Genomic DNA, 23,825 nt, shown 5'->3' on the forward strand with positions numbered 1-23,825 from the left:
CTACTGAGAGAGTGACCTATAAATCAAGTAGCAACAAGCCACGGGCTAGATTCCTCAGTGGGCCTGTTTCTCTGTCCATCTGTTTGTATCTAGATCTCCTCCGTACCCTCACCCTTTTTGTTTCCTTCATTTGTCGTCAGTGTGATCAATCATCCAGTGGTGGAAAGTAACTACTTAAGTACTGTACTTAAGTACAATTTTGAGATATTTCTTTTACTTCTACTCACTACATCTCAAAGGCAAATATTGTACTTTTTTACTCCACTACAAGTATTTGAAAACTAGCTACTAGTTACTTTGCAGATTTCGATTATTATTACACAACATACATTAACCACTGCAGCACTTTATATAGGCTACTTCGGCTATTTGCAAATAGCAGATCTACAAGCTCACAATGCGCCGCGATGTGACGCGTTGTGAGCTTGTAGATCTGCTGTTTTCAAAAGATTTCTATACATTTGGAAAACTTGTGAAATGGGACGTTCTGCGTGACGAGTAGTAGGCCTACTTTTGCTTTTGGTACTTCAAGTATATTTTGATGCCAACACTTTTGTACATTGCCTTTTGCGCAAGTGCATTTTGAATACCGGACTTTTACTTGTAACAGAGTATTTCTACCTTGTGGTATTAATACTTTTACTTAAGTAAAAAAAATGTGAGTACTTCTTCCACCACTGCTATCATCACATCTGTCTTTGCCTCGTTTACTTCCTCAGTTCTTTCCTTTTATTTCATCTTGTGTCTGTCACCTCTTTTTCTCTTTTTTTGTCCTTGAATCGTCATGATCGTTTCTCTTACAAGAATCTTATTTATTCAAACCCCTCACAAACAGTTCTTGGGAGAATTCTGGTTCTGCCCGGTTTTGTAGTCTAAGGTTTGGATAAGTAAGGTTTAGGGATGGGACGATAATCGCTATTATCGTTTATCGTGATAAAAAAAAAGCTCACAATAATCGTATCGCAGAGATTTTAATTTATCGTGAAATTGTCCTCCGTCATACACTAGGATGAATTAGCTTTTGTTGAACTGCACATTCAGTCCCACTTAAACCCTTAAAGCCTACTTTGAAAAAACTGACCTGTAAAGAGCGCATTTGGTATGCTCTTGTTTCACTCTACACAAATTGATTCGGCAAAAATAGCAGATCTACAAGCTCATAACGCGTTGCGTTTAAACGTATTGTGAGCTTGTGGATCGGCTATTTTTGGCCAACGTTCCACCCTAGAATAGGGATGCTGGGAGTTCAAGTGGTTAACAAAAGTGCCATTTTATATTTTTAAGCATTTTGAGTATTGTTGATTATCGCGATAATATCGTTAATCGCAATTATGTTTGCCACAATAATCATGATATAAAAAAATTTCATATCGTACCATCCCTAGTAAGGTTTGGCTGAGCTATACAAAGAGGTTGGCACCTTGGTATTACTATATGTGCGTGTCTATTTTTACCGTGTTCTGCAGTGTTGGGGGGGTAACACATTACATAAGTAATGCTTTATGTCATGATATTACTGTAATGAGCAATTACATAATATATTGTGGTACTTTTACAAATAAAAGTTAGGAATTTAACCATATCTTTCACTTTTTTGTGAAGTTTTTGAAGCACTGAAATGACAAGGCAATTTCTCTGCCATTTGCAATGAGGACTTTAATTATATTTTTTCAAAATATACTATATATACCCTGCAGGCCTCCACCTCTAGAGGGTGCTGCAGCGTTTGTGTTGTTGTCGTTTCATCATGACATTTACAATAAATCTAATATGCTTTTGATACTAATAACATTATTGTAGCCATCTTTTCTATTCCATTTAGCTTACCCTCTTCCTTTTAATATTATGCTTAGTCCTTTTGTGCTTCATTTGAGGGTGCTTTGTCAAAGTACCACAAAATGAACATAACACATTACTTGCCACATCATTTTATATTGTAACATACCTTATTACTTTTAATTGAAAGTAATTAGTAATATGCAATCTATTACATTTGTTTTACGTCCCCAACACTGATGGAATGTATGAACTACCTGCATGAGGAAGACTGCTTTGTTTTAGAAAACTGACCTCATCTTGCTTTCCCATAACGGTGTGGTCTTAATGCTTCCCGATGACGTTGCATCCAGCTAATTACGCAGCTGCGTTTGACATTGCATCCAGCTAATTACGCAGCTGCGTTTGACATTGCATCCAGCTAATTGAGAAGCACCCTTTGACCATGTAGTGATGTTTGTTCCATGTACCGTATGACATTGTAATTGTGTGTGATTCGCAGGGTCGACATTGAAGCGACTGTGTCTCGGTAAAGAGCGTGGCAGCAGTACGTACAGTAGAGTCAACTGTGTAAAACCTTCACTGGAAATCATAGCTCATGCAGGAAACTGTTCCAACGCAAAGTATGTATTTGTGTGTGTGTGTGTGTGTGTGTGTGTGTGTGTGTGTGTGTGTGTGTGTGTGTGTGTGTGTGTGTGTGTGTGTGTGTGTGTGTGTGTGTGTGTGTGTGTGTGTGTGTGTGTGTGTTTGTGCGTGTGTGTGTGCGTATTTACCAGGGTCTGGGCCAGGATCCGGAGCTTCCAACCATCCACAGCAGCCACCAGCTGGTGCCACACCCCCTCCTCACCAGCCAGTGATGGGCCTGGCCCAAGCCCAGGCCAACAACAGCAATAACAAGAAGGCCAACTTGTCTGGTACAACGATAGGCCTCAATGAAATGAATCTGACCGAAGACCTCCAACGGCTGATGGACAATTGGGCACAAGAGGTCCTGGTTGTCACACACGGGCCACACAATAACTCTCTTAGCCTCATTCGGCAGCAGCTGTGGGACGACAGAGCGTTTCAAACACATGAGAGACTGGCAGGTGCTCCAGAGGTGAGTTTAACGATGATATGTAATGTTTATAACGGATAGAAGTATTGTATAATTACTGTGTGTGTAATTGTTGAGGGAAGCCAGTGTATAATGCCAAAACAATATTTTTTTATAATCATAATAAATATAATCAGAAAGTAAAAAGCTTTACGCGCACACATTTTAAATATTTAGTTATGCCTTAAAGGAGCACTTCACCCATTTTCAACCGTATCTACATATGATTGGTCCTCACTAATGCTCATTATAATATGGTACCATTTTTGTCTGTCTCAGAGGAGGGCTGTGTACAGTTCAGAAACCTGCCTACAGGTGACATCATCGGTAGGCAGGTTTGGTCATTTCAAACAACAATGGCTTCTATTTCAGCATGCTAACTTTCACCGGAATAGAAAGACTGCAGTTTCTATTAGCTTGGAATTCCCATTGATGATGCCACTGGCAGGGACACAGGCTGAGACACAGGCTGATTAGACAAAAATGGTGCCATCTTATAATGATCATTAGTGAGGACCAATTATATGAAGATATGGTTGAAAATGGGTGTTGTGGTCCTTTTACCCATTAACACATCCACTGCCAAGGGCTAATCTCATAATGTACTCACCAGTGCCAAGGTGTTTTTGTTGTTTTTTTGTTTTTTTCATGTCGCCATAGATCTTGTTAAAATCCTTAAGATTGAGCGCTACACAGTCTGTTTACATCCGCGAGATCTCCCTGTATCTCCCAGTGAAAACCACGTGTCAAACGGGGCATCCATGTTTGAGTTAGAGCGGATTACGTTAAACAGTGAAATGCGAGGAGAAAAAACTACAGGAAGAGAATTGAGTTTCAGTTTCGTCTGTAGAATGGGAGCGGGCGTGATCGTGAAAACCGGATCCCAAATAATTCTATTTCCTGTCATCAAACCGGAAACGGAAGTGGATCAAAAAAATTCCGAAAGTGCACCCGGACCGCGCATGCGCGAAAAGACCGCAGCCCGTAGGGCTACGGTCTCGGCGCTTAACAGTTGGATTTAACGGCCCGTAGGACTACGGTCTTGGCAGTTAATGTGTTAAAACCGGGAAAGCATCTGTGTCATTTTTTATTTTATATGTTGGCTATTCCAAAATAGCAGATATAAAAGCTCACAGCGCGTCACTTCGTGCCGCGCTGCGAGCTTGTACATCTGCTATTTTTAAAAATGTTTGAAAGTGTGAGAACTACTGATTTGGAAGGCATTTGTAGACTCGGCCTCGGATCTTAATGGGTTAAGACCAAGCCCCCAGAACCCAGAGGTTGCTTTGAAGCGCATTGGACATGCTGGCCATTAGTGATGAGCGGGCCGACCCGTAACCCGCGGGCCCCGCGGGTCAACCCGCGGCGCGGGTGGTAGAGTCAGGATTTCAGAGGCAATTATGCGGGCTGCGGGTGAGCGGGTCAGCCGCTCTCACACGCAAAAAAAAACAAAAAACCCTATTTTGAACAACAACTTGTTTATTTAGCCCATGACAATGTTGTGCTACTGTAGACATTTAAAGCGTCTTTGGGTACTTAAAAGAGCGCTATATAATATATATATATATTCCCCCCGCGGGGCGGGTTGAGCCATAGATTTATATATGGGTTCGCGGGGCGGGTTGAGGCGGGTTGGGTTCCGTGGCGGGTTGGGGCGGGGCGGGTCATGAAAAAACCCGACCCGCACATCACTACTGGCCATTCATAGGTACTGCAGCTTAAAACGGCCTGGGCCACTGTCACGAACGAGCGAAAACGGTTTCAACAAATGGGCTCGACTCACGAGCTTGCGCACGGGGTTGCGCATGGAGGTGACGCAAAACGTGTCACCTCCGTGATGCAAAATGTGTCACAGAAGCCCCAAATAAGCCCCGCCCGTCACATTTCCCAACCCAGAAGTTGGTGATTTAGGAGTATTTGCCGGGTGAGCAACTCAATGCAAGTGGATGGGCGGGTATTTCCGGTGCCCTCTCTATTATTTTTATCTGTATGGTTAAGACACAGTCAAATTGGCTACTTACTGTACAGACAATGCCATGCACTTTCGAGTAGCAGTGCTCCATGGGAAAGAGATAACACTTTGCGTTATCTTCCTTCGTAGAAAGAGTTTGTTTTTATTTCATGCTTCGTCGTATGATGACAGTTACTGTGGTTAACTGTTTCCGAAAGCCTGAAAGTGGTGTGGTGAACTCCCCAGGTCTCCTCAAAGACGGCGCCTGACCACAAGGGCCCCCGTCTTTCCGTCTCATCATGGCCCATGAGCGAGAGCCATTCGTCGGTGACGAGGACCAGCCCCTCCCCAGGGCTCCATCCTCCTTATGAACTACCTTCTCCTTCTCCTCCGTCGTTCAGGGGCTCATCTTCGCCCGTCTGCGTGACGCAGTGGCCCGGGTTGCTGCCCGACCTCGCTTCGGGCGTCTTTGCCTTCCCTGCTCTATCCTCAGCTTGGGGGGGTGTGCCCACCCCTGGACCTCCAGGACCGCCGTACGACCCCCCCGACCCCAAAACCAGGACTCTTTAACCCCCAGTAGCATCATGTCTTATCCAAAAAATGAATTCTCATTCATTTATAGCGCTAGTTCTACAGTACCTACAGTGCATATGCTGTATATATTTAACCAGCATGTATATTTATAGTAGCCCTCTGTATATAGCAGATTTGTTTCTGGAGTTTTATGTTATTTGATTAATTTGCATCAACATGCCTCAAATCCAGTACAATGCAGTACATAACTTTTGTGTGCAGCATAATACCTGGCATGGATGTGCTGCAGTAGTTCATATAAGAAGATGCTTTATTAGCCCATTGTGGTCTGAAAGCGCACATTTGTGTACATTACAGCTCCTCGAATTTGAGTCATTGATACATTTCTTCCTATACTCTCTTAAGTGGTTGTATATAAATCTTTCATGTTTGTGTGACCCATATTGCCCATTCTGTATGTATTCTCCCATGTGTATATACTGTATACACTCCTGTTAGTCTGTACATAGCCCTTGTGTGTTTGTACAGTTAGCCAATTCCATACGAAGGTGCTGTGTTTCTCTATGTAACACCGAACCATTCACCATCACACCCTCACTGTGAAGCCTTGTCTCTGTGGTCATTAGGGCCAGTTGCTTTAAGCCTGATATACAGTAAGCGCTGAACATAGCTGATCTAAAAGCTCACAATGCGTCACATCCACAACGCATTGTGTGAGCTTGTAGATTTGCTGTTTTCGGCACGCGACATGACGAAGTACAAATCAGGCTTCTCTCTGCTCTCTCCTTCCAAAGATAGGTTTCCTTTCCTTTCCATTAGCAGTGACACGCACAAACTCTTGAAAGAACTTGAACATTATCTTCAGGTAAAACAAAAAAAAACATGTGAGAGTGCCTTGAATTGCAGTTTCAGCTTTCTGAAGAGCATTTAGAGTCAGACAGTTGTCCTTCTGTTTGATGGGTTTCGCCCTCCCATGGTAGGCTGAATTAGAGGATTTGAACAATGAATGTGGATTCAGACATGTTTTAATCTACTGTAACAACAACTGATGTGACATGTTTGACATAGCAACTAAAAAGATCCAGACTGCTGAACTTGGAACACTATACAGTGTAAACTGATGCTATTATATTAGAACATCCATTATTGATTTGTGCAAAATGGTCCTAAACCTTGTCAGGCGATGTAATATAATTACTGAGAGTTTTCCTCTGTTAACTGAAGCTGTAACATGCACCTTGGCAGTGCTTCTGCCCTTCTTGAGTCGCAACGCAACCTGCATGAACACACTGATATATTGTTTGTGCACAGGTTGATATGGCGAGTTAAGGTTAATGTTGAGCGGCCGTGTCATACTACAAAAAAGATAGTGCCGATACCATAAAACAAAGAAGGCTGCGTAGGAGTCTTCTCCAAATCATGATAACCCCATACCTCTACAATCTGTAGCTTTACATACCGATGCCTTTGTGTTTTCTAAGAGATTATATTTTGGTTTATGGTGATGGTGGTGATTGTTGGTGAGGGTCGACATCATGACATGCATGTTATAGACTGGTGGAGAATGTGACCATTGAATAACCATGCGGTAAACATGTTTATGTTTTAACGTATTTGTACAAAGTGTGGGTTGTTCCAGGCTAAGGGCATTAGACATGAGTCATCTGGCTCGTGAGGCCGTTGAAAATGCAGTACGAGTGGTTGAATCCAGAGGATTTTTAACAAAGATTGTGTTGACATATGATAGATGTTTAAATTTGAATGGCCTCGAGGAGATACAGGTTTGTCTCACCATCAGTGATTTACTGTACCACACTACCGCTGTTTGATAGACTAGCCGCTGCTTTTTATGTCTTCTTATTTTACCGCCTCTGAAAGCCATTCTAGTGTATTCAATTCATTAATGCCTTCCGGTAATCAGCAAAAGAATGGAGATGACATTTCTTGAAGACTTGCGTTGTTCGACAGAGCCATATGGAGAAGCCAGTCAGTGAAGTTTGTGTTGACTGCTGAATAAACTTGACGACAGTGTCTATTTTAAATCTCTGAACGGTTTCCAGTGCCAGTCACTGTGCTGTCATCTCTGACAGCCAAATGCCTCCTTTCCAACTCATATGGTCTTGAACTTCAGCAGTTATAGCTTGTCACAATATGAATCCTTTCATATCAGTGTTTAGCTAGTTTGGTTCATTAAAATGAGCTTTTGTAGACCCAACACAGGGTATCTTCCACAAAATACAGATGTTTTATGTAAACATGTCAGCTATGCAGCTATCTTCATATGCTTTATACAGTAAAAGCCTAATTTATACTACAGAGAACAATGGTGTTGCTTGCTTAAATTGACAGATCTTTTAGGCAAGCAACACTGGTGCGATGGAATATAAATTAAGCTTAGCCTCGTCATTGATCTGTTTATTGCTTGCAAAGAACGCTTGTATGATTGCTTTTGCCTGCTGTCTAGCGTCCCTGCACTTTCCTGACACGGTCAGTAGCACTCTTTCACACAAGCTGTACATACTTGATGACAGAAACAATAAAACTAATGTTTGCTTGATACTATAGTGTTCTTTCATGTACTTTTGTTACACTGTGCATTTAACGAGAGAAATGTAATTTTTTTAACAGTTACCATGGTCCTGTTGCTTCGGGTATAAATTGACAGCCTATCCGAGGATCTGAGTCTTTCAAATTGTTTGATATGTGTGTGTGTGGTGGAAAGTAACTAAGAACATTTACTCAAGTACTGTACTTAAGTACAATTTTGAGGTATTTTTACTTTACTGGAGTATTTTCAATTTTCAATACTTTTACTTCTACTCCACTACATCTCAGAGGCAAATATTGTACTTTTATTTGACACCTTTAGTTACTAGTTACTTTGCAGATCTAAATAATTATATTATAAAACATTAACCACTAACCACTTTAGCCCTATTTTATACATGGGCTATTTTCAAACATTTGAATACTTTTACTTTTGGTACTTTATGTACCATAAGAATATTTTGATGCCAAAACTTTTGTACCTTTACTCAAGTAACATTTTGATCACAGGCCTTTTACTTGTAACAGAGTATTTTTATATTGTGGTATTGCTGCAGTAAAATATGAAGTAAAATATCTCTGTACTTCTTCCACCACTGCGTGTGAGTGTGTGTGTGTGTGTGTGTGTGTGTGTGTGTGTGTGTGTGTGTGTGTGTGTGTGTGTGTGTGTGTGTGTGTGTGTGTGTGTGTGTGTGTGTGTGTGTGTGTGTGTGTGTGTGTGTGTGTGTGTGTGAATCACGTACCGGACGGACGGACGGACAGACAGACCATTAATAGTTTTGTTTACTATTGATATTCACAGAGAACTGATATCGGATATAATCATTACAAGAGCTTGGCTTTTTGGACTGATGACAGAAGAGTATATATTCAATGGTGACCTCTGTGGAATGGACTGAATCTACTACCCAGTGTCAGCAAAAAAAAAAGGAGGAATCTCATATTAGAGGGTTTGTCCCTTTAAGAACTTCTGCACACTGCTATTGTCTGTCCTCAGCTGAGTTTAAAGGGCAGGTTGAACAGCCCAGGCATCATTTTGTGTGACTGGAGCCCATCATGGAGAGAGTGGTGCGACTCACCCTTCTTGGGTGGTTGCTGGCTTTTGTTTCCGCAGCACCAATCAAGGTAGGGTAATATAATGACATGCATGTATTGGGGTGTGCTGAAAAACAGAGAGTAGCACTGCAACTATTAACATCATAGGAATATTTGGTCTGTGACGTAACAGTGTAACATAACAGATCAAAGTTAAACCTTCTGAAAATGTGTTATTTGAACGCAGACAGGAAATGTCATGCAGTTGAAAGTGATTTAAAGCTTTTCTCAGTTCTGTACTTTAGCCCAAATTAAAAATGTTTTAAAATGTTTCTTTAACAGTCAATTGTTTCAACACAGTGAACTATGTCTCTTTGACAAACACCACAACAGATGTCAGAGGTGAAGGACCTGCTGACTGTTGTTTAATACTTTGCGCACGCGTGCGCGCGCGCGCGCGTGCGTGCGTGCGTGCGTGTGTGTGTGTGTGTGTGTGTGTGTGCGTGCGCGCAGTGGTGGAAAAAGTACTCAAATGTTTTACTTAAGTAAAAGTATCAACACTGCAATGTAGAAATACTCTGTTACAAGTATAAAGTCCAGAATTAAAAATTTACTTGAGTAAAGGTACAAAAGTATTGGTATCAAAATATACTTAAATTACAAAAGCAAAAGTACTCATTATGCAGAATGTCCCATTTCACAAGTTTTCAAATGGATAAAATGTAAAAAGACTTTTGAAAATAGCAGATCTACAAGATCACAATGCTGCATCGATTCGCGACGCATTGTGAGCTCGTAGATCGTCTATTTTCAAATGGCTGAAATGTATATAGGGCTGAAGTGGGTTATGTATGTTGTGTAATAATAATCAAAATCAAAGTAACTAGTTACTAAAGTTTTCAAATAATTGCAGTGGAGTAAAAGGGTAATATTTGTAAAAGTAAAAATACCTCAAAATTGTACTTGAGTAAATGTATTTAGTTACTTTACACCACTGTGTGTGTGTGTGTGTGTGTGTGTGTGTGTGTGTGTGTGTGTGTGTGTGTGTGTGTGTGTGTGTGTGTGTGTGTGTGTGTGTGTGTGTGTGTGTGTGGGGTGTGTGTTGAAAGTAGGAGTACTAGGATAATTTGCAGGCCTCTCTTGTTGTGGAAGGCAATTGAAAGTCCAAAAATGAGGTTTGATACAGGGGGTGTTTCTGCCGTAGGACCAATGAGATTCCCAATGTGCTAATGAAGTAACACCTGGTCAACTACTTGCTTTGTTCAGCGTTTTAATTCTCTGGTCAAGTTCTGGTCAGTGGTCAGTTGGGTTGTGTTTTGTGGTGTATATTTCCAGGAGGATTGGGACATCTACAGCTTCCACATCAACTCCACTGTGACCAGTCGCTATGCCACCACTGTCGTCACCAGTCGTGTTGTCAACCGCGTGGACGCACCCAAAGAAATACATTTCCAAGTCAGGATCCCTAAGAATGCATTCATCAGCAACTTCAAAATGTGGGTCTCTAGAAAAGATATCACAATTTTTTATTAAACCTTTATTTATTGTTGTTGGAAAAAAGTAATTTCTGGTGAGCGATTCTGCAGTATGACAAAGTAACCTCTAGACCGGATGTGCAAACTGCAAAGTGCATTGATTTTTTTAGTTTAAAGACAAAGTACAACGAGGCTTCAGCTCTTTCACTGTTGATCTTTCTCAGGCGTATTGAAGGCCAGATGTACGACGGTGTTGTGAAAGCTAAGGAGCAAGCACAACAACAGTACACCGAGGCTGTGTCCCGGGGCGAAAGTGCTGGTGTGGTCAGGTAAATGATGGAGCTGTGCATTTTCAGTGTGAAATGGTAACATTCATGTTTTAAAAGTATAAAAACGAGATGCGTCTTTCCGGTACAGTTCCGTGGGGAGAACACTCGAGGAGTTTAAGACCTCTGTGACTGTGGCCGCTCTCCAAAAGGTGACCTTTGAACTCACATACGAGGAGCTTCTGAAACGCACACTGGGCAAATATGAGCTGCAGATCCACGCCCGACCCATGCAGCCTGTCAAAGACTTCAAGGTGAATCTGATTGATTCATACAGTGGCAATCAGTAATACGAAATGCTATTAAATCAAGTTGTGAAAATACTGTTGCAACGCATACAGTTTGTCCTTGGTTCTATAACTCAACATGTATGTTTTGTTTGTTTTCAATGCCAGATGGACGTATACATCAATGAGAAGCCGGGCATTACCTTTGTCCAGGTTAAAGGAGGGCTAAGTACCAATGCTCTAGCCAATGCCATTACAAAAACACATGCTCACAATCAGGTAACGTTACTGTCCAGTGCAGTACAACATTATACAGGGCAATATGTAGTTACAGTACCAGTGTTGGGTAAACACATCACATAGGTAACACAATATGTAACAATATTATTTTCATGAGTAAAAAAGTACTTTTATTGGGTAATATTGGTTACTACTATATGTCAAGCAAATAATTACTTTCAGAAATTCTCTTTACTATAACGACAATATAATTTGTCCATCATTCGCAATGTACACTTTTATTAGATTATTGACTATTCATTTGTGTAAGATTCATATTCAGTATACTGTATTTGAAGAATGTATTGCTACAGGGAAACCCTTAAACTTAACAAGCTTGTAAATCTGCTATTTGTGCAAATCTTTGAATATATATTTTTAAAGCGAACATTTGTAACTCAAATCTTTGCTTCTATGGGTCCCTGGAACAAAATATTTTGAGATTATTTTCTTTTTTCACTCTTTTTTAAAAATTTAGTTAAAAAAAAGCAAACATAAATAAAAATGCAGGATTTGGCTGGCACAAATAGTGAAATTGAAAAAAGTGACAGTTTCCAACACGTTCATGCTCTATGAGCTTTGAAATTGAGATAAAAGCATCATAAGTGACCAGACCATTTGTAACTCAAATCTTTGCTTCTGGGGGTCCCTGGAACAAAATATTTTGAGATCATTTTCTTTTTTCTCTCTCTCTCTTTTTATATTTCGTTCAAAAAACGTAGAATTTGTTTTAGAATTGGCCTCAGGTCTTAATGGGTTAATGAGTGATGTATATCCTGCTCCCAGGCGTGGGTGCATTTTTACCCTACAGAGCAACAACAGATCATGTGTGACAGCTGTGGACCACAGGGAATGAATGGAGATCTGGTTATTGCTTATGATGTCAACAGGGACGCCTCACTGGGAGATGTCAAGGTATGGTGAGACTTCAGTGCAGAACATCCACAGTGTGCAGGTGATCCTGTCTTAAACTGATTGTAAATTCTGTATGTGTAAGAAGTTCACAGTAGGATTGGATGGATGACTCAAGATGGTGTCTACTGCTGAAGCTACATTATATTATTTAATGTCATGTCAACTTAAAGGCCAATTTTGGACTAGCCTTTTCCTTACCTTTATATGATGTTTTAATTCTCCTTTAAGTATAGAGGAATTGACACTTACACTTACTTTTGTCAAATCAGTGTCTCTGTCTGTGTGGCACTGTTCCATTCTCACTGCAAGATACAGAACAGAGAAAGAGAACTGTTTGACTGTCTTGAAATGAACACCTGTACAACTGTAGCCTGCATGGCCAGACTAATATCGCTGCGCAGACATTAGTCTGGAATCTCTGTGTGGGACCTGCATTTCCAAGCGGACGATTTAAAAACAATGCTCTTGTGATAAACGCGCCCCACATTTTCATACTGGGCCCTGATTGGTACCCCACAACTTAGGGGGCACCGAAATCCAATCACTACCGAGCGGGGCCAGACCAAATCTGCCGAGGGCAAAATGATTCTGGCACTGGCAGATTCGTCTGGTTTCCAGGCTAATTTAACTGCCCCATAACACTCCACTTGCAGCTGACAACAAACCACTCTGCTACAGTACGAATGTAGGAAAAGTGACAGCTCAATAAGGCTCACCACAACTCATGGCTTGTTTAGCATCTATTAGCACGAGACATTGTAGTAGGAATTATAAGTGACATTTCTTGTCATCTGCAGTCTTTTCAGTATTCCATACTGACGGTAGTTTTCCCCCCGTTCTTTTCCCACCTGCAAAGGTGTCTGGTGGGTATTTTGTCCATCACTTTGCCCCAAGTGGTCTCCCCCGCATACCAAAGAATGTTGTCTTCATCATTGATCGAAGTGGCTCCATGCATGGCAAGAAAATGCATCAGGTATGGCACAGTGTTTGTATAGTGTTTGGCTACATTTCAAAAGCATACTGTTGTTTACTCGCACTAAGATCAAATGAAATGTTGCCAATTGCCATAAATTAATGAAGTTATTCTTATTAACGAAATTATCAATTTTTTCAGACCCGTCTTGCTCTTCTACACATCTTGGGAGACCTGGCGGAAGAAGACTACTTTGGTTTGGTTATTTTTGACAGCAGTGTTTCCTCCTGGAAAAGAGAACTCTCCCAGGCCACCAGTGAAAACCTGGCAGCTGCCAAAGAGTTTGTACGGCGCATCCGAGACGCAGGAGGTATACGGTCCTGATCTATACACTTTTATAGGCTGTCAGAGCTTGTGAAATGATGTCAGAATCATAATGGCAATGAAATGTGTTCTCATTGCAGCGACCGATATCAATGCTGCCGTTTTGGAAGGTGCAGAAATGCTGAAGCGACAGCCCAGAGAAGGCTCTGCATCTCTTCTTATACTTCTCACCGATGGTGATCCAACCTCAGGTAATACCCCCCCCCCCCTCCTGTAATCAGTCTGAAACCCACCCTAGATAATGATTATATCTGACATCAGTTCTGTATGGATAACAATAGCAGACTAAACAACTTGATTTTCAAGTAATTTGGTTACAGTGGTGTAAAGTAACAGTACATTTACATTACACATTTAAGTACTGTACTTAAGTACAATTTTGAGGTATTTGTACTTTACTTGAGTATTTCCAATTTCTAATACTTTTACTTATACTCCACTACATCTCAGAGGCAAATATTGTACTTTTATTTGACAAATTTAGTTACTAGTTACTTTGAAGATATAAATGATTACATTATAAAACATACATTAACCACTTTAGCCATATTTTATACCTAGGCTATTTGTTGTGAGCTTGTAGATCTGCTATTTTCAAACATTTGAGTACTTTTACGTTTTGGTACTTTAAGTATATTTTGATGCCAATACCTTTGTACTTTTACTCAAGTAACATTTTGAACACAGGCCTTTTACTTTTATAATGTGGTATTGCTACTTTTACTTAAGCAAAAAATGTTTGTACTTTTTCCACCACTGTTTGGTTATCATTACAGGGGTGACGAATCTCGAAAGAATACAGGCCAATGTAAGAAAGTCCATAAATGAGAAATACCCTCTCTACTGTCTTGGTTTTGGATTTGATGTCAATTTTGAGTTCCTGGAGAAGATGGCACTGGAGAACAACGGTGCGGCGCGACGGATTTATCAGGATTCAGATGCTGACTTGCAGCTGCAGGTTAAGAGATATTTCACTTCATTTCCCTCCAGTTTGTGGGGTTTGATGTAGAGTTAAGAGATATGATAAAATTCCAATTAGTGTTTGATGTAGAGTTACTATATAGACCATTGGTTCTCAAAGTGGGGTCCGGGGACCCCCAGGGGTCCTTGAGGGAGTTCCAGGGGGTCCCCAGATGGCTGGTTAGGAACCAAATGGACCCTTATGGGTCTGTAACTCTGAGAGTGTACACTCTCAGAGTTAAATTAACATTGATTTTACAATATAAATTGGGGTCCCAGAGATATAAATGCCATTAAATGGGGAGCCGTAGCCTCTATTGCATGTCAAACTGGGGGTCCTTGAAATTAAAATGGTTGAGAATCACTGCTAGAGCCGTAAAAAAGTCTCTTATGGGGGGTCCCGGGCATATCTTTTCAAATGGGGGTCTGCGGGCTAATAAGTGTCAATTTGGGGGTCCTTGACAGGAAAAAGATTGAGAACCACTGATATACACTTCTCACTGTTGTATTTAATTGATTACTGCATGTCGTTTCTACATTTCCAGTAGCAAAATATCAGCAGCAGCATCAAGACTGAATGCTAAGGAAATTCCCAACTATAATATTGCTGTTTTTCACCAGGGTTTCTATGAAGAGGTTGCCAACCCCTTGTTGACAGATGTGATAATGATCTATGTTGGTGGGACTAATCTAACCAAGACCAACTTCAGCCAGTATTACAATGGCTCTGAAATCGTGGTGGCCGGTCAGATCACAGACAACAACATCGACACGTTTATTCCACGGGTTGTCGCCCTTTCGGTAAGGAAAGCTCCTCACTGTCAGTGGTGCAAAGTAACTAAAGTGCATTTACTTAAGTACTGTACTTAAGTACAATTTTGAGTTATTCGTACTTTACTTGAGTAATTCCAATTTCCAATACCTTTACTTCTACTCCACTACATCTCGGATCCAAATATTGTACTTTACTCCACTACATTTATTTAAAAACTTTGGCTACTAGTTACTTTGTAGATTTTGATTATTATTATAACAAAACATACATTAACCACTTCAGTCCTATTTACATTTTGGCCATTTGAAAAAGTCTTTCTTGACAGTAACTGTTCTGACACAAGGATACATTTTGATGATCCTAGAAAAGCACAAAGATGGAGTTTGAGTCTGAGAAAGATAGCAGGCCGGAGTTCACTGGAACCATTTCTGACCACCACCTCCAGAGGGTCTGGGCCTACCTCACGGTGAAACAGCTCCTGGACAAAGAGTGAATATGCTGTCCATAACCTATTCTAATCATTGGCACATATTAATTCTATGACATACTATATTTACTAAATACACTTTGTTTTGCCGATGACATTTATGGTCATGATTGACCAGGACCCTGGATGGCTTGATCCAGGGTCTAGGCTTAAAATAATTGATATAAATATTTTTGGAAATCTTTATGGGAAAAATGCACTGCCTTTTTTTTTAGTGGAACCAGAAAATGGCCACCACTGCTATGCCCTATATATGATTCACAGTCATGTGACGTACTCATCAACAACTTTACACTGACATCATGTGTCGATCATAGGTTGCAGTTAGCTGATGCTGAGAAGGAGAACGTGAAGAAAGAGGCCCTGGAGCTGTCTCTGAAATACGGCTTTGTGACGCCACATACGTCCATGGTGGTCACGAAGCCCCCAGGGGAGAACACAGAGGTTCTCCATAAACCCAAAGAAGGAGAGAGACCGATGATGTCAGTAGGAAGGACTGGATTAGGCCCTGGTTCCGGTGGCACACAATCTCGTGGATTTGGAGGATTTGGACATGCAGTACTGTTATCCGCAGACGCTATGGATTCACCTCCTGACATGGGTATAGTAGGCTACGGTGGTATCGATATGTTTACATACAGTACTGCATGTAGAACACTGTCGTGTCTCTCGTGTCCAAACCCAGTGGTGTAAAGTAACCAAGTACATTTACTCAAGTACTGTACTTAAGTACAATTTTGAGGTACTTTTACTTTACTGGAGTATTTCCAATTGTCTATACTTTTACTTCTACTCCAGAACATCTCAGAGGCAAATATTGTACTTTTACTCCACTACAATTATTTGAAAAGTTTAGTTACTATAGTTACTTTGCAGATATAAATTATTACATTATAAAACATACATTAACCACTATAGCCCTATTTTACACCAGGCTATTTGAAAATAGTTGATCTACAAGCTCACAACGCATCGCATCGCGACGCGTTGTGAGCTTGTAGATCTGCTATTTTCAAACATTTTAGTACTTTTACTTATGGTACTTTTTAAAAAATTTTACTTAAGTAAAACATTTGAATACTTTTTCCACCACTGTCCAAACCTAATCTGTTTTTTCCGCCTAAAATGTCCATAAATGGGGTGTCCAGGCGGAACAGGGTAAAGTTCCTGCCAAGCACTGGAGACTGGCGTTCAACTGTTTGCAGATGGGAAACCAGCAGGAGGGGAAAGGACTTTTAGACCGTTTACAATACAAACATGCAAAAAAACTGTGAAATTGGTGACGTTAATATATTGTAAGTTACCCGACAGTAACATTGCTATCTACAAGCAAGCAGACAAGCATACAACGCGTCGCAATGTGATTTGCTATTTTCTGCAATTACTTTTTGACAATATATGTCCAAAATAGGGATGCCAGATTGAAAATGGTTAAAAAGATTGTTAAGCAATATTCTTTGTCTTCCAGTCTTCAGTCTACAGTCTTCACCAAGTATCTCTAAAGACAGCCGCGTGATCCAGATTCAACCAACTTTCACTCAAGTCACCCGCGTGATCGAGGGCCAACCAATTGTCACTAAAGTCACTCGCGTGATCCAGTCTCAAAGTGTCACTAGAGTCAGCAGCCGCGTGAGGCAGTCTTCACCAACTAGGAAAAGGCCACCCGGTAGTATGCACAGTAGTTATTTTCTTAATAGCCAAATAAATCTAAAAATGACACAGATGGGCTAAAGACCAGTTCATGCTTCTTTGCATGACTGTGGCTCTTGACGGAAATAACTCATAACTCAGTTCTTTTTCTATGCCCAATTCCAGCCTGTCATTTATGTAATTCTACGTGCTACCGCTTTGGCCCACCTTTACCCTGTCCTGCTTTTGTAATTTTGGTGTCTTTTTCTCTAATTGAATTAAGCAATTTGTAAATATGGGTTAATAAGGTATACTGCATCAATGAGCATCCAGGTGACACAGGGATAATGTAAGGGGGGAATTGGAATTTAAATCTTAGCCTGGCTGCAAGACACATCTCTACACTACAAACTCAAAAAAAAAAGCAACACCAGTAATACAAAACAAACCTACTTATTTTCTTGAGAAGCTAGAACTTCGTCAATCGTCCAAGGAATCATTCTAAAATACGCTATAAGTTAATAGAAAGTCCCTACAAGTTTTGTAATACAGTTTGTACTTTGGTTGCAGCTATGGACTACAGCTATGATGATTATGGCGGACCTTATCAAGCACCAACAACAACAAAAGCACCAAGAACAACGAAAGGTATTGTGCATGTAAATATGATTTTTGTAAAAAGCCATGAATTTCTAATAAAAAGACACATTTAAAACACTTCAGTTAGTTTCATTATACTTTCATGAACACTTAATTAAATTGAGCGACATACGGTAACTCATGAATGAGCTTTAAGTTGTCAAAGTAAAAGCACGCCTTACTGGGTAACAACTCATTTATGCATGAACTGAAAATATGAAACTTAATTTTTAAGTGTTTAGAAAATATGACACACTAATTTAATTATGAGTTTAAATTAGTGAGTAATGTGTGTAGTCCTACTGTGCATTGCTGGCACCTACCCTAAGTCATTAATAATTGTACAGTAGCCTATACAGTAGGCTACTTTCTATTAAAAGAAATTCATGAGAATACATCAATGATACAGTATGTATTATAGCTATTTTCCAATCTCTATGCGCTACAGCAGTGGTTCTCAACCTGTGGGTCCCCACATGATTGGGGGGGGGGGGGCACTGGGCTACAGCATGTCCCTAAAATTCAGCAGGCCTGCAAGGTCTGATTAACCCATTCAAATCCGGGAACGCATCTGTGTCATTTTAGATTTTAGCTGTAACCATTATTTTATAATTTTTGAAAAATCGTACAAATCTTTTAATATATATTTTTTAAAGCGAACATTTGTAACTTAAATCTTTGCTTCTGGACGTCCGTGGAACAAAATATTTTACAAACGTTCGCTTTAAAAAACATATTCAAGGATATGCAAAAACGTTTTTGCTTTATTAAAAAATGTCAGATCTACAAGCTCATAGCACAGCACTCTGTGCCACGCTATGAGCTTGTATATCTGCTATTTTTTTAATAGCCAAAGAAATAAAAAAATTACACAGATGCGTTCCCGGTCTTAATGGGTTAAAGACCAGTTCGTGCTTCTTTGTATGACTGTGGCTCTTGACAGAAATAAACTCATAACTCAGCTCTTTTTGTCAAGCGTCGTTGTGAAAAAGTATGAAATGAATGAAACTTAATTTCATGTACATTTGTCTATATGTATTGGCCTAACTTTTTTATTTGCAATATACACTTTTTTTCTCTCCTCTCTCTCTCTCTCGATTTGTTTGGAAAATATGACATTGAGTTTAAATTATCTCTCTCTCTCTCTTTCTTTCTTTCTCTCTCTTTTTCTTTTTCTCTCTGCTTTTAAGTCCCTTTCTATCACAAGTTTCTGCTAGGAGCTGAGAACCAGACCCTCCCGCTATGTTATGATGTCAGTGCCAAACATCTGAAATTACTGCAAGACCCCGACACAGGTCACTGCAGTATATTATCCTGCACTTACATTCTGTTTGGCTAATAGCACTTGCATAATGTGTTTAAATATCTATTAATTTGCCCTAAAATGCCTAAATCTGTGTAGTGTTCGATACATGATGTATGTCAAGTTTCTTAGGGCTATAGTAGACATTTGGTCCCTGCTCAGGGAACCATGCATACAGCAGCACTGGTGTAAAGTAACTAAGTACATTTACTCAAGTACTGTACTTAAGTAGAATGTTGAGGTATTTTTTACTTTACTTGAGTATTTCCAATTTTCAGTACTTTTACTTCTACTCCACTACATCTCAGTGGCAACTATTTTACTTTTACTCCACTACAATTATTTGAAAACTTTAGTTACTAGTTACTTTGTAGATTTTGATTATTACTACAAAACTTATATTACTGACTTCAGCCCTATATACATTTCGGCCATTTGAAAATAGCCGATCTACAAGCTCACAATGCGTCGCAATCCTGTACCTGGCCTGTAGACCCGTTCGCAATTTGGTGTTAGACTTTGTTGTGAGTTGGTATCTCCTCTGCTGTCCCAGGATTGTCTGTGAACGGGAAGCTCAGACGATCACTGCAGGGGGGCTTCCAGAAGATTGTTATTCACTACAAAAATCAGCATATTGAGGTGAACACCGATTCCATCACTGTGCGAGACGGACAGCTTGTGGGAGCTTTTAACTGGGGCCAGGACCACACAACAGCAGGAAGGTACCAAAGCCTACGTTGCTTTCTTTATGCATTTGGGGTTTGGGTTGTGTAGTTTCCTTGCCATGATGTAACTCCAAAGGTGGACAAGAAATCAAAAATAATTGCTCCATTGATTAGAAATTGATAATTCAAGATATGCTCCCCATTGACATAGATTGTACGGTGAAACAGCTCTCAAAGTCACTCTTTTCGCAACGAACGCAAACAAAGTTGATTCAGACAATATAGAACATCACCAAACCCAGTACTGTTTTTTTTATAAAAAGGTTAACTTCCTGTTTATTTTTCTATTTTCATTAGGAAGAATAGAAAACCCGGACTGGATCCGGATCTTAAAATAGTTAAACACAACAGGAAGTTAACTTTTGTATTAAAAAAACAAACAGTACTGGGTTTGGTGATGTTCTATAATGTCTGAATCAACTTCGTTTGTGTTCGTTTACGGGCTATAAGAGTGACTTTGAGAGCTTTTTCAGCATACAATGTAAGTCAATGAGATGCATATTTTGAATGATCAATTTCTAATCAATGGAGCAATTATTTTTTATTTCTTGTCCACCTTTGGAGTTACATCAAGTTAAGGTAACTACACAACCCAAACCTCTACCAAAGTGGTCTTGCCCTTTAAAAAAGATTAATTTGTCATAATCTAGTTTTTAGATTGCATTTGGGTTGTATAATTTGTGTTGGGCCCATAAAAATAAAAGTAAGTTGGGATGCTTGTTTGTTTGTAGCGTCACACTGATTCTGCGGTACAATGAGATGGACGTTTCAATCGGAGATACACGTATTGTCATCCTGCTTCATCAGAACAAGGGAGAGAAACTTCTCTGGCCTGTCTTGAGACAGTTTCCATCAGGCAACAACACTGAAGGAATTTTAGGTGAGTGGGATCATATATCATGTGTGTAAAAAAATACAGATTGGATTTGTGTGTGTGTGTGTGTGTGTGTGTGTGTGTGTGTGTGTGTGTGTGTGTGTGTGTGTGTGTGTGTGTGTGTGTGTGTGTGTGTGTGTGTGTGTGTGTGTGTGTGTGTGTGTGTGTGTGTGTGTGTGTGTGCGTGCGTGCGTGTTTGCCCAGGTGGGGTGCATGTGTGCTTGAATTTAAAAGAGATACCACTTGTTTAAAGACAAGTATTTTCAAAATGTTGTAACTGTAAGTCTTGTCTTTGTTGTCTGTCTTCCAGTGGCAAAGCCTGCAGTTTATTCCATACTGCAAGAAAACTCCATTACAGCAAAACTCAGAATCCATAACATGGAGGTTATTGCTCCCAGGTATGGTCCAGTGTATCTGTATTGATCTTTTTAAGTCTCATTCCTGTCAGTGCATGACCATGTGTTTACCAAGCCTTGTGAGTTTTCCCACAGCTTGATACTTGCAAAGGTTTACTGGCTAATGTGACTCTGTGGCTGAACATTTGTCATCTTTCACAAAGTGACGTAATGATACTACTAGCACCACTGTACCAATACAAATTATGTTTTTCTTCTAGAACACCCGCTCTGGACTACAGTGTAACCTCTGCCCCGACACTGGACTGTTGGTCTGTGTCTCCTGAGCTCGCTCTTCAGAGAGAACTGTCTGACTTCCTTGTGACACAATTATAACTGAGTGCACCATTGCACCAAATAAATCTCAAACAGTTTAAAACTACACTCTGATTTAATATACACGTGTGTCTGTGAACTGGTAATCTCCGGCACTGTTGCCCTGATCGACATGAAACTGTGCAGCACACTCCCTGGATGGCAGAGCAATTTTTTTCTTCACATTGGCCTGTTGTTATAGCCCCACCAGGAGGCCGATTTTTGCAAAACATTTTTTTTAATATTACTCCTACAGGGTAGTGTCAGATTTTTCATATTCCATCCTGATTGGTGAATTCCGGACATTACTGGCCCACAATAACCTACCTGACCTGTGCTCAGCGGAGCACTTTTTCTAGTTACAAATTATAATTTTTTGTATTACTCCTACAGATTTTGTCCAAACATCAAGCAAATCGGTACACATTATCTCTATAGTCATGTGATCAAGATTTTTCATTCATGTCCAAATTCCATCCTGATTGGCTTCCAAAGTTTGCAGGAGTGGCTCAAAATGCCTCAAATCATAAACGCAGCGTCCAATTGCCGTGGAACTTTGCACGCACATTGTTGCAGTGTCGGCCAGTCACTGTGCTGTCAACTCAGACGGCCAAAAGCCTCTTTTCTAACTCATATGGTCTTGAGCTTCAGCAGTTAGCTTGTCACAATATAAATCCCTTCATATCTGCAGGGTTGAGCTTATATTTTGGTTGAATAAACAGACTTCTAATCTGTTTATCGCTTGCAATGAAAGCTTGTTGTATGATTGCTTTTGCCTGCTGTAAAGCCACCTTGTGCTTTGCAAATGTAATTTTTTCAAACAGTTACCATGGTCCTGTTGTCTTCGGTTCTATGTAAACAGACAGCCTATCTGAGGATCTGAGTCTTTCTAATGGTCTGATATATTTTAACCTACTTAAACCCTCTATTCTTAATAAAATGCACCTGAGTTACTTGTACTAGACCGCCTTTGTCCTTCCACACCAAATTTCTTCACTAAAAATAACCGATTTACAACCTCACAACGCAACCCGTTGTGAGCTTGCAGATCTGCAGTTTTTGTGTGCATGTGTGTGTAATTGGCAGCACTGTACTGTACTTCTTAAGTACAATTTTAAGGTACTTTTACTTTACTGGAGTATTTCCAATTTTCAATACTTTTACTTCTACTCCATTACATCTCAAATATTGTACTTTTTACTCCACTACAATTATTTGAAATCTTGAGTTACTAGTTACTTTGTAGATTTGGAGTATTAGAAAACATGCATTAACCACTTCAGCCCTATATGTACTTTGGCTATATGAAAACAGCCGATCTACGAGCTCACAAAGCGTCGTTATGTGACGCGTTGTGACCTTATAGATCTGCTATTTTAAAAGATTTTAATACAATTTGAAATGGGACATTCTGTGTAATGAGTACTTTTAAGTTTTGTACTTTTTGACGCCAATACTTTTGTTCTTTTTGTCTATTCTTAATACCAGACTTTTACTTATTGAGTATTTCTACATTGTGGAATTCATACTTTTACTTAAGTAAAACATCTCGGTACTTCTTCCCCCACTGGTAATCGGTCCTGTCTGTTTGTTTGTTTGTTTATTAGCCAGATGACTTGACAATGAAGAGACGATTGCACCCACAGATGCATTTGTTGTTTACTATTGTTATCCCTAGAGAACTGATATCACATATCAACATTGCCAAGAGGGTGGATTTTGGACTGATGACAGGAAGAAGAAAGGTAACTGACACTCAATAGAGGGCTGTCTTCTTTGGAATGGCCTGAATACACAGTATCACATGTGCCATGAAAAGACAGCAAGAGGATGAACAATTGTAAGATCTCCAATCATTAGAATTAATACTATGATATGATATGATATGATATGATATGATATGATATGATATGATATGATATGATATGATATGCAGTGGTGGAAAGTAACTAAGTACATTTACTCAAGTACTGTACTTAAGTACAATTTTGAGGTACTTTTACTTTACTGGAGTGTTTCCAATTATTTATACTTTTACTTCTATTCTACTACATCTCTGAGGCAAATATTGTACTTTTACTCCACTACAATTATTTGACAACTTTAGTTACTAGTTACTTTGCAGATATTAATATATTTCATTATAAAACATACAGTACATTAACCACTTTAGCCCTATTTCATACCTAGGCTATTTGAAAATAGCCTAGGTATGAGTACTTTTTCCACCACTGATGATATGTATGATATATGTATCATGTCTCC

General features: G+C 39.8%; 2 protein-coding genes across 3 annotated transcripts in view; both read left to right on the forward strand.

Moving 5' to 3' along the window:
• wnk2 (WNK lysine deficient protein kinase 2) overlaps nt 1-7,857 on the forward strand; it is a 41,440-nt gene extending 33,583 nt beyond the window's left edge. For both annotated transcript variants that reach the window (XM_080423691.1, XM_080423692.1), the window contains exons 26-27: nt 2,553-2,875; nt 5,070-7,857. In XM_080423691.1, the coding sequence (XP_080279817.1) occupies nt 2,553-2,875; nt 5,070-5,393 (647 nt within the window). In that variant the 3' untranslated portion in view covers nt 5,394-7,857. The remainder of the gene's footprint in view (nt 1-2,552; nt 2,876-5,069) is intronic.
• A 1,097-nt stretch (nt 7,858-8,954) lies between these two features.
• LOC308081806 (uncharacterized protein) overlaps nt 8,955-23,825 on the forward strand; it is a gene marked incomplete at its 3' end in the record, with an annotated part of 28,860 nt that continues 13,989 nt past the window's right edge. The window contains exons 1-16 of the mRNA XM_080423430.1: nt 8,955-9,029; nt 10,275-10,435; nt 10,639-10,743; nt 10,832-10,994; nt 11,136-11,246; nt 12,033-12,161; nt 13,018-13,134; nt 13,276-13,444; nt 13,539-13,649; nt 14,235-14,416; nt 15,040-15,219; nt 15,558-15,682; nt 15,998-16,299; nt 17,149-17,346; nt 19,805-19,973; nt 20,708-20,856. Coding sequence (XP_080279556.1) covers nt 8,961-9,029; nt 10,275-10,435; nt 10,639-10,743; nt 10,832-10,994; nt 11,136-11,246; nt 12,033-12,161; nt 13,018-13,134; nt 13,276-13,444; nt 13,539-13,649; nt 14,235-14,416; nt 15,040-15,219; nt 15,558-15,682; nt 15,998-16,299; nt 17,149-17,346; nt 19,805-19,973; nt 20,708-20,856 — 2,440 coding nt within the window. The 5' untranslated portion in view covers nt 8,955-8,960. The remainder of the gene's footprint in view (nt 9,030-10,274; nt 10,436-10,638; nt 10,744-10,831; nt 10,995-11,135; nt 11,247-12,032; nt 12,162-13,017; nt 13,135-13,275; nt 13,445-13,538; nt 13,650-14,234; nt 14,417-15,039; nt 15,220-15,557; nt 15,683-15,997; nt 16,300-17,148; nt 17,347-19,804; nt 19,974-20,707; nt 20,857-23,825) is intronic.

Source organism: Gymnoscopelus braueri (assembly GCF_963280865.1).
Source record: "Gymnoscopelus braueri genome assembly, chromosome: 3".
In the NCBI taxonomy this organism is placed as follows: domain Eukaryota; kingdom Metazoa; phylum Chordata; class Actinopteri; order Myctophiformes; family Myctophidae; genus Gymnoscopelus; species Gymnoscopelus braueri.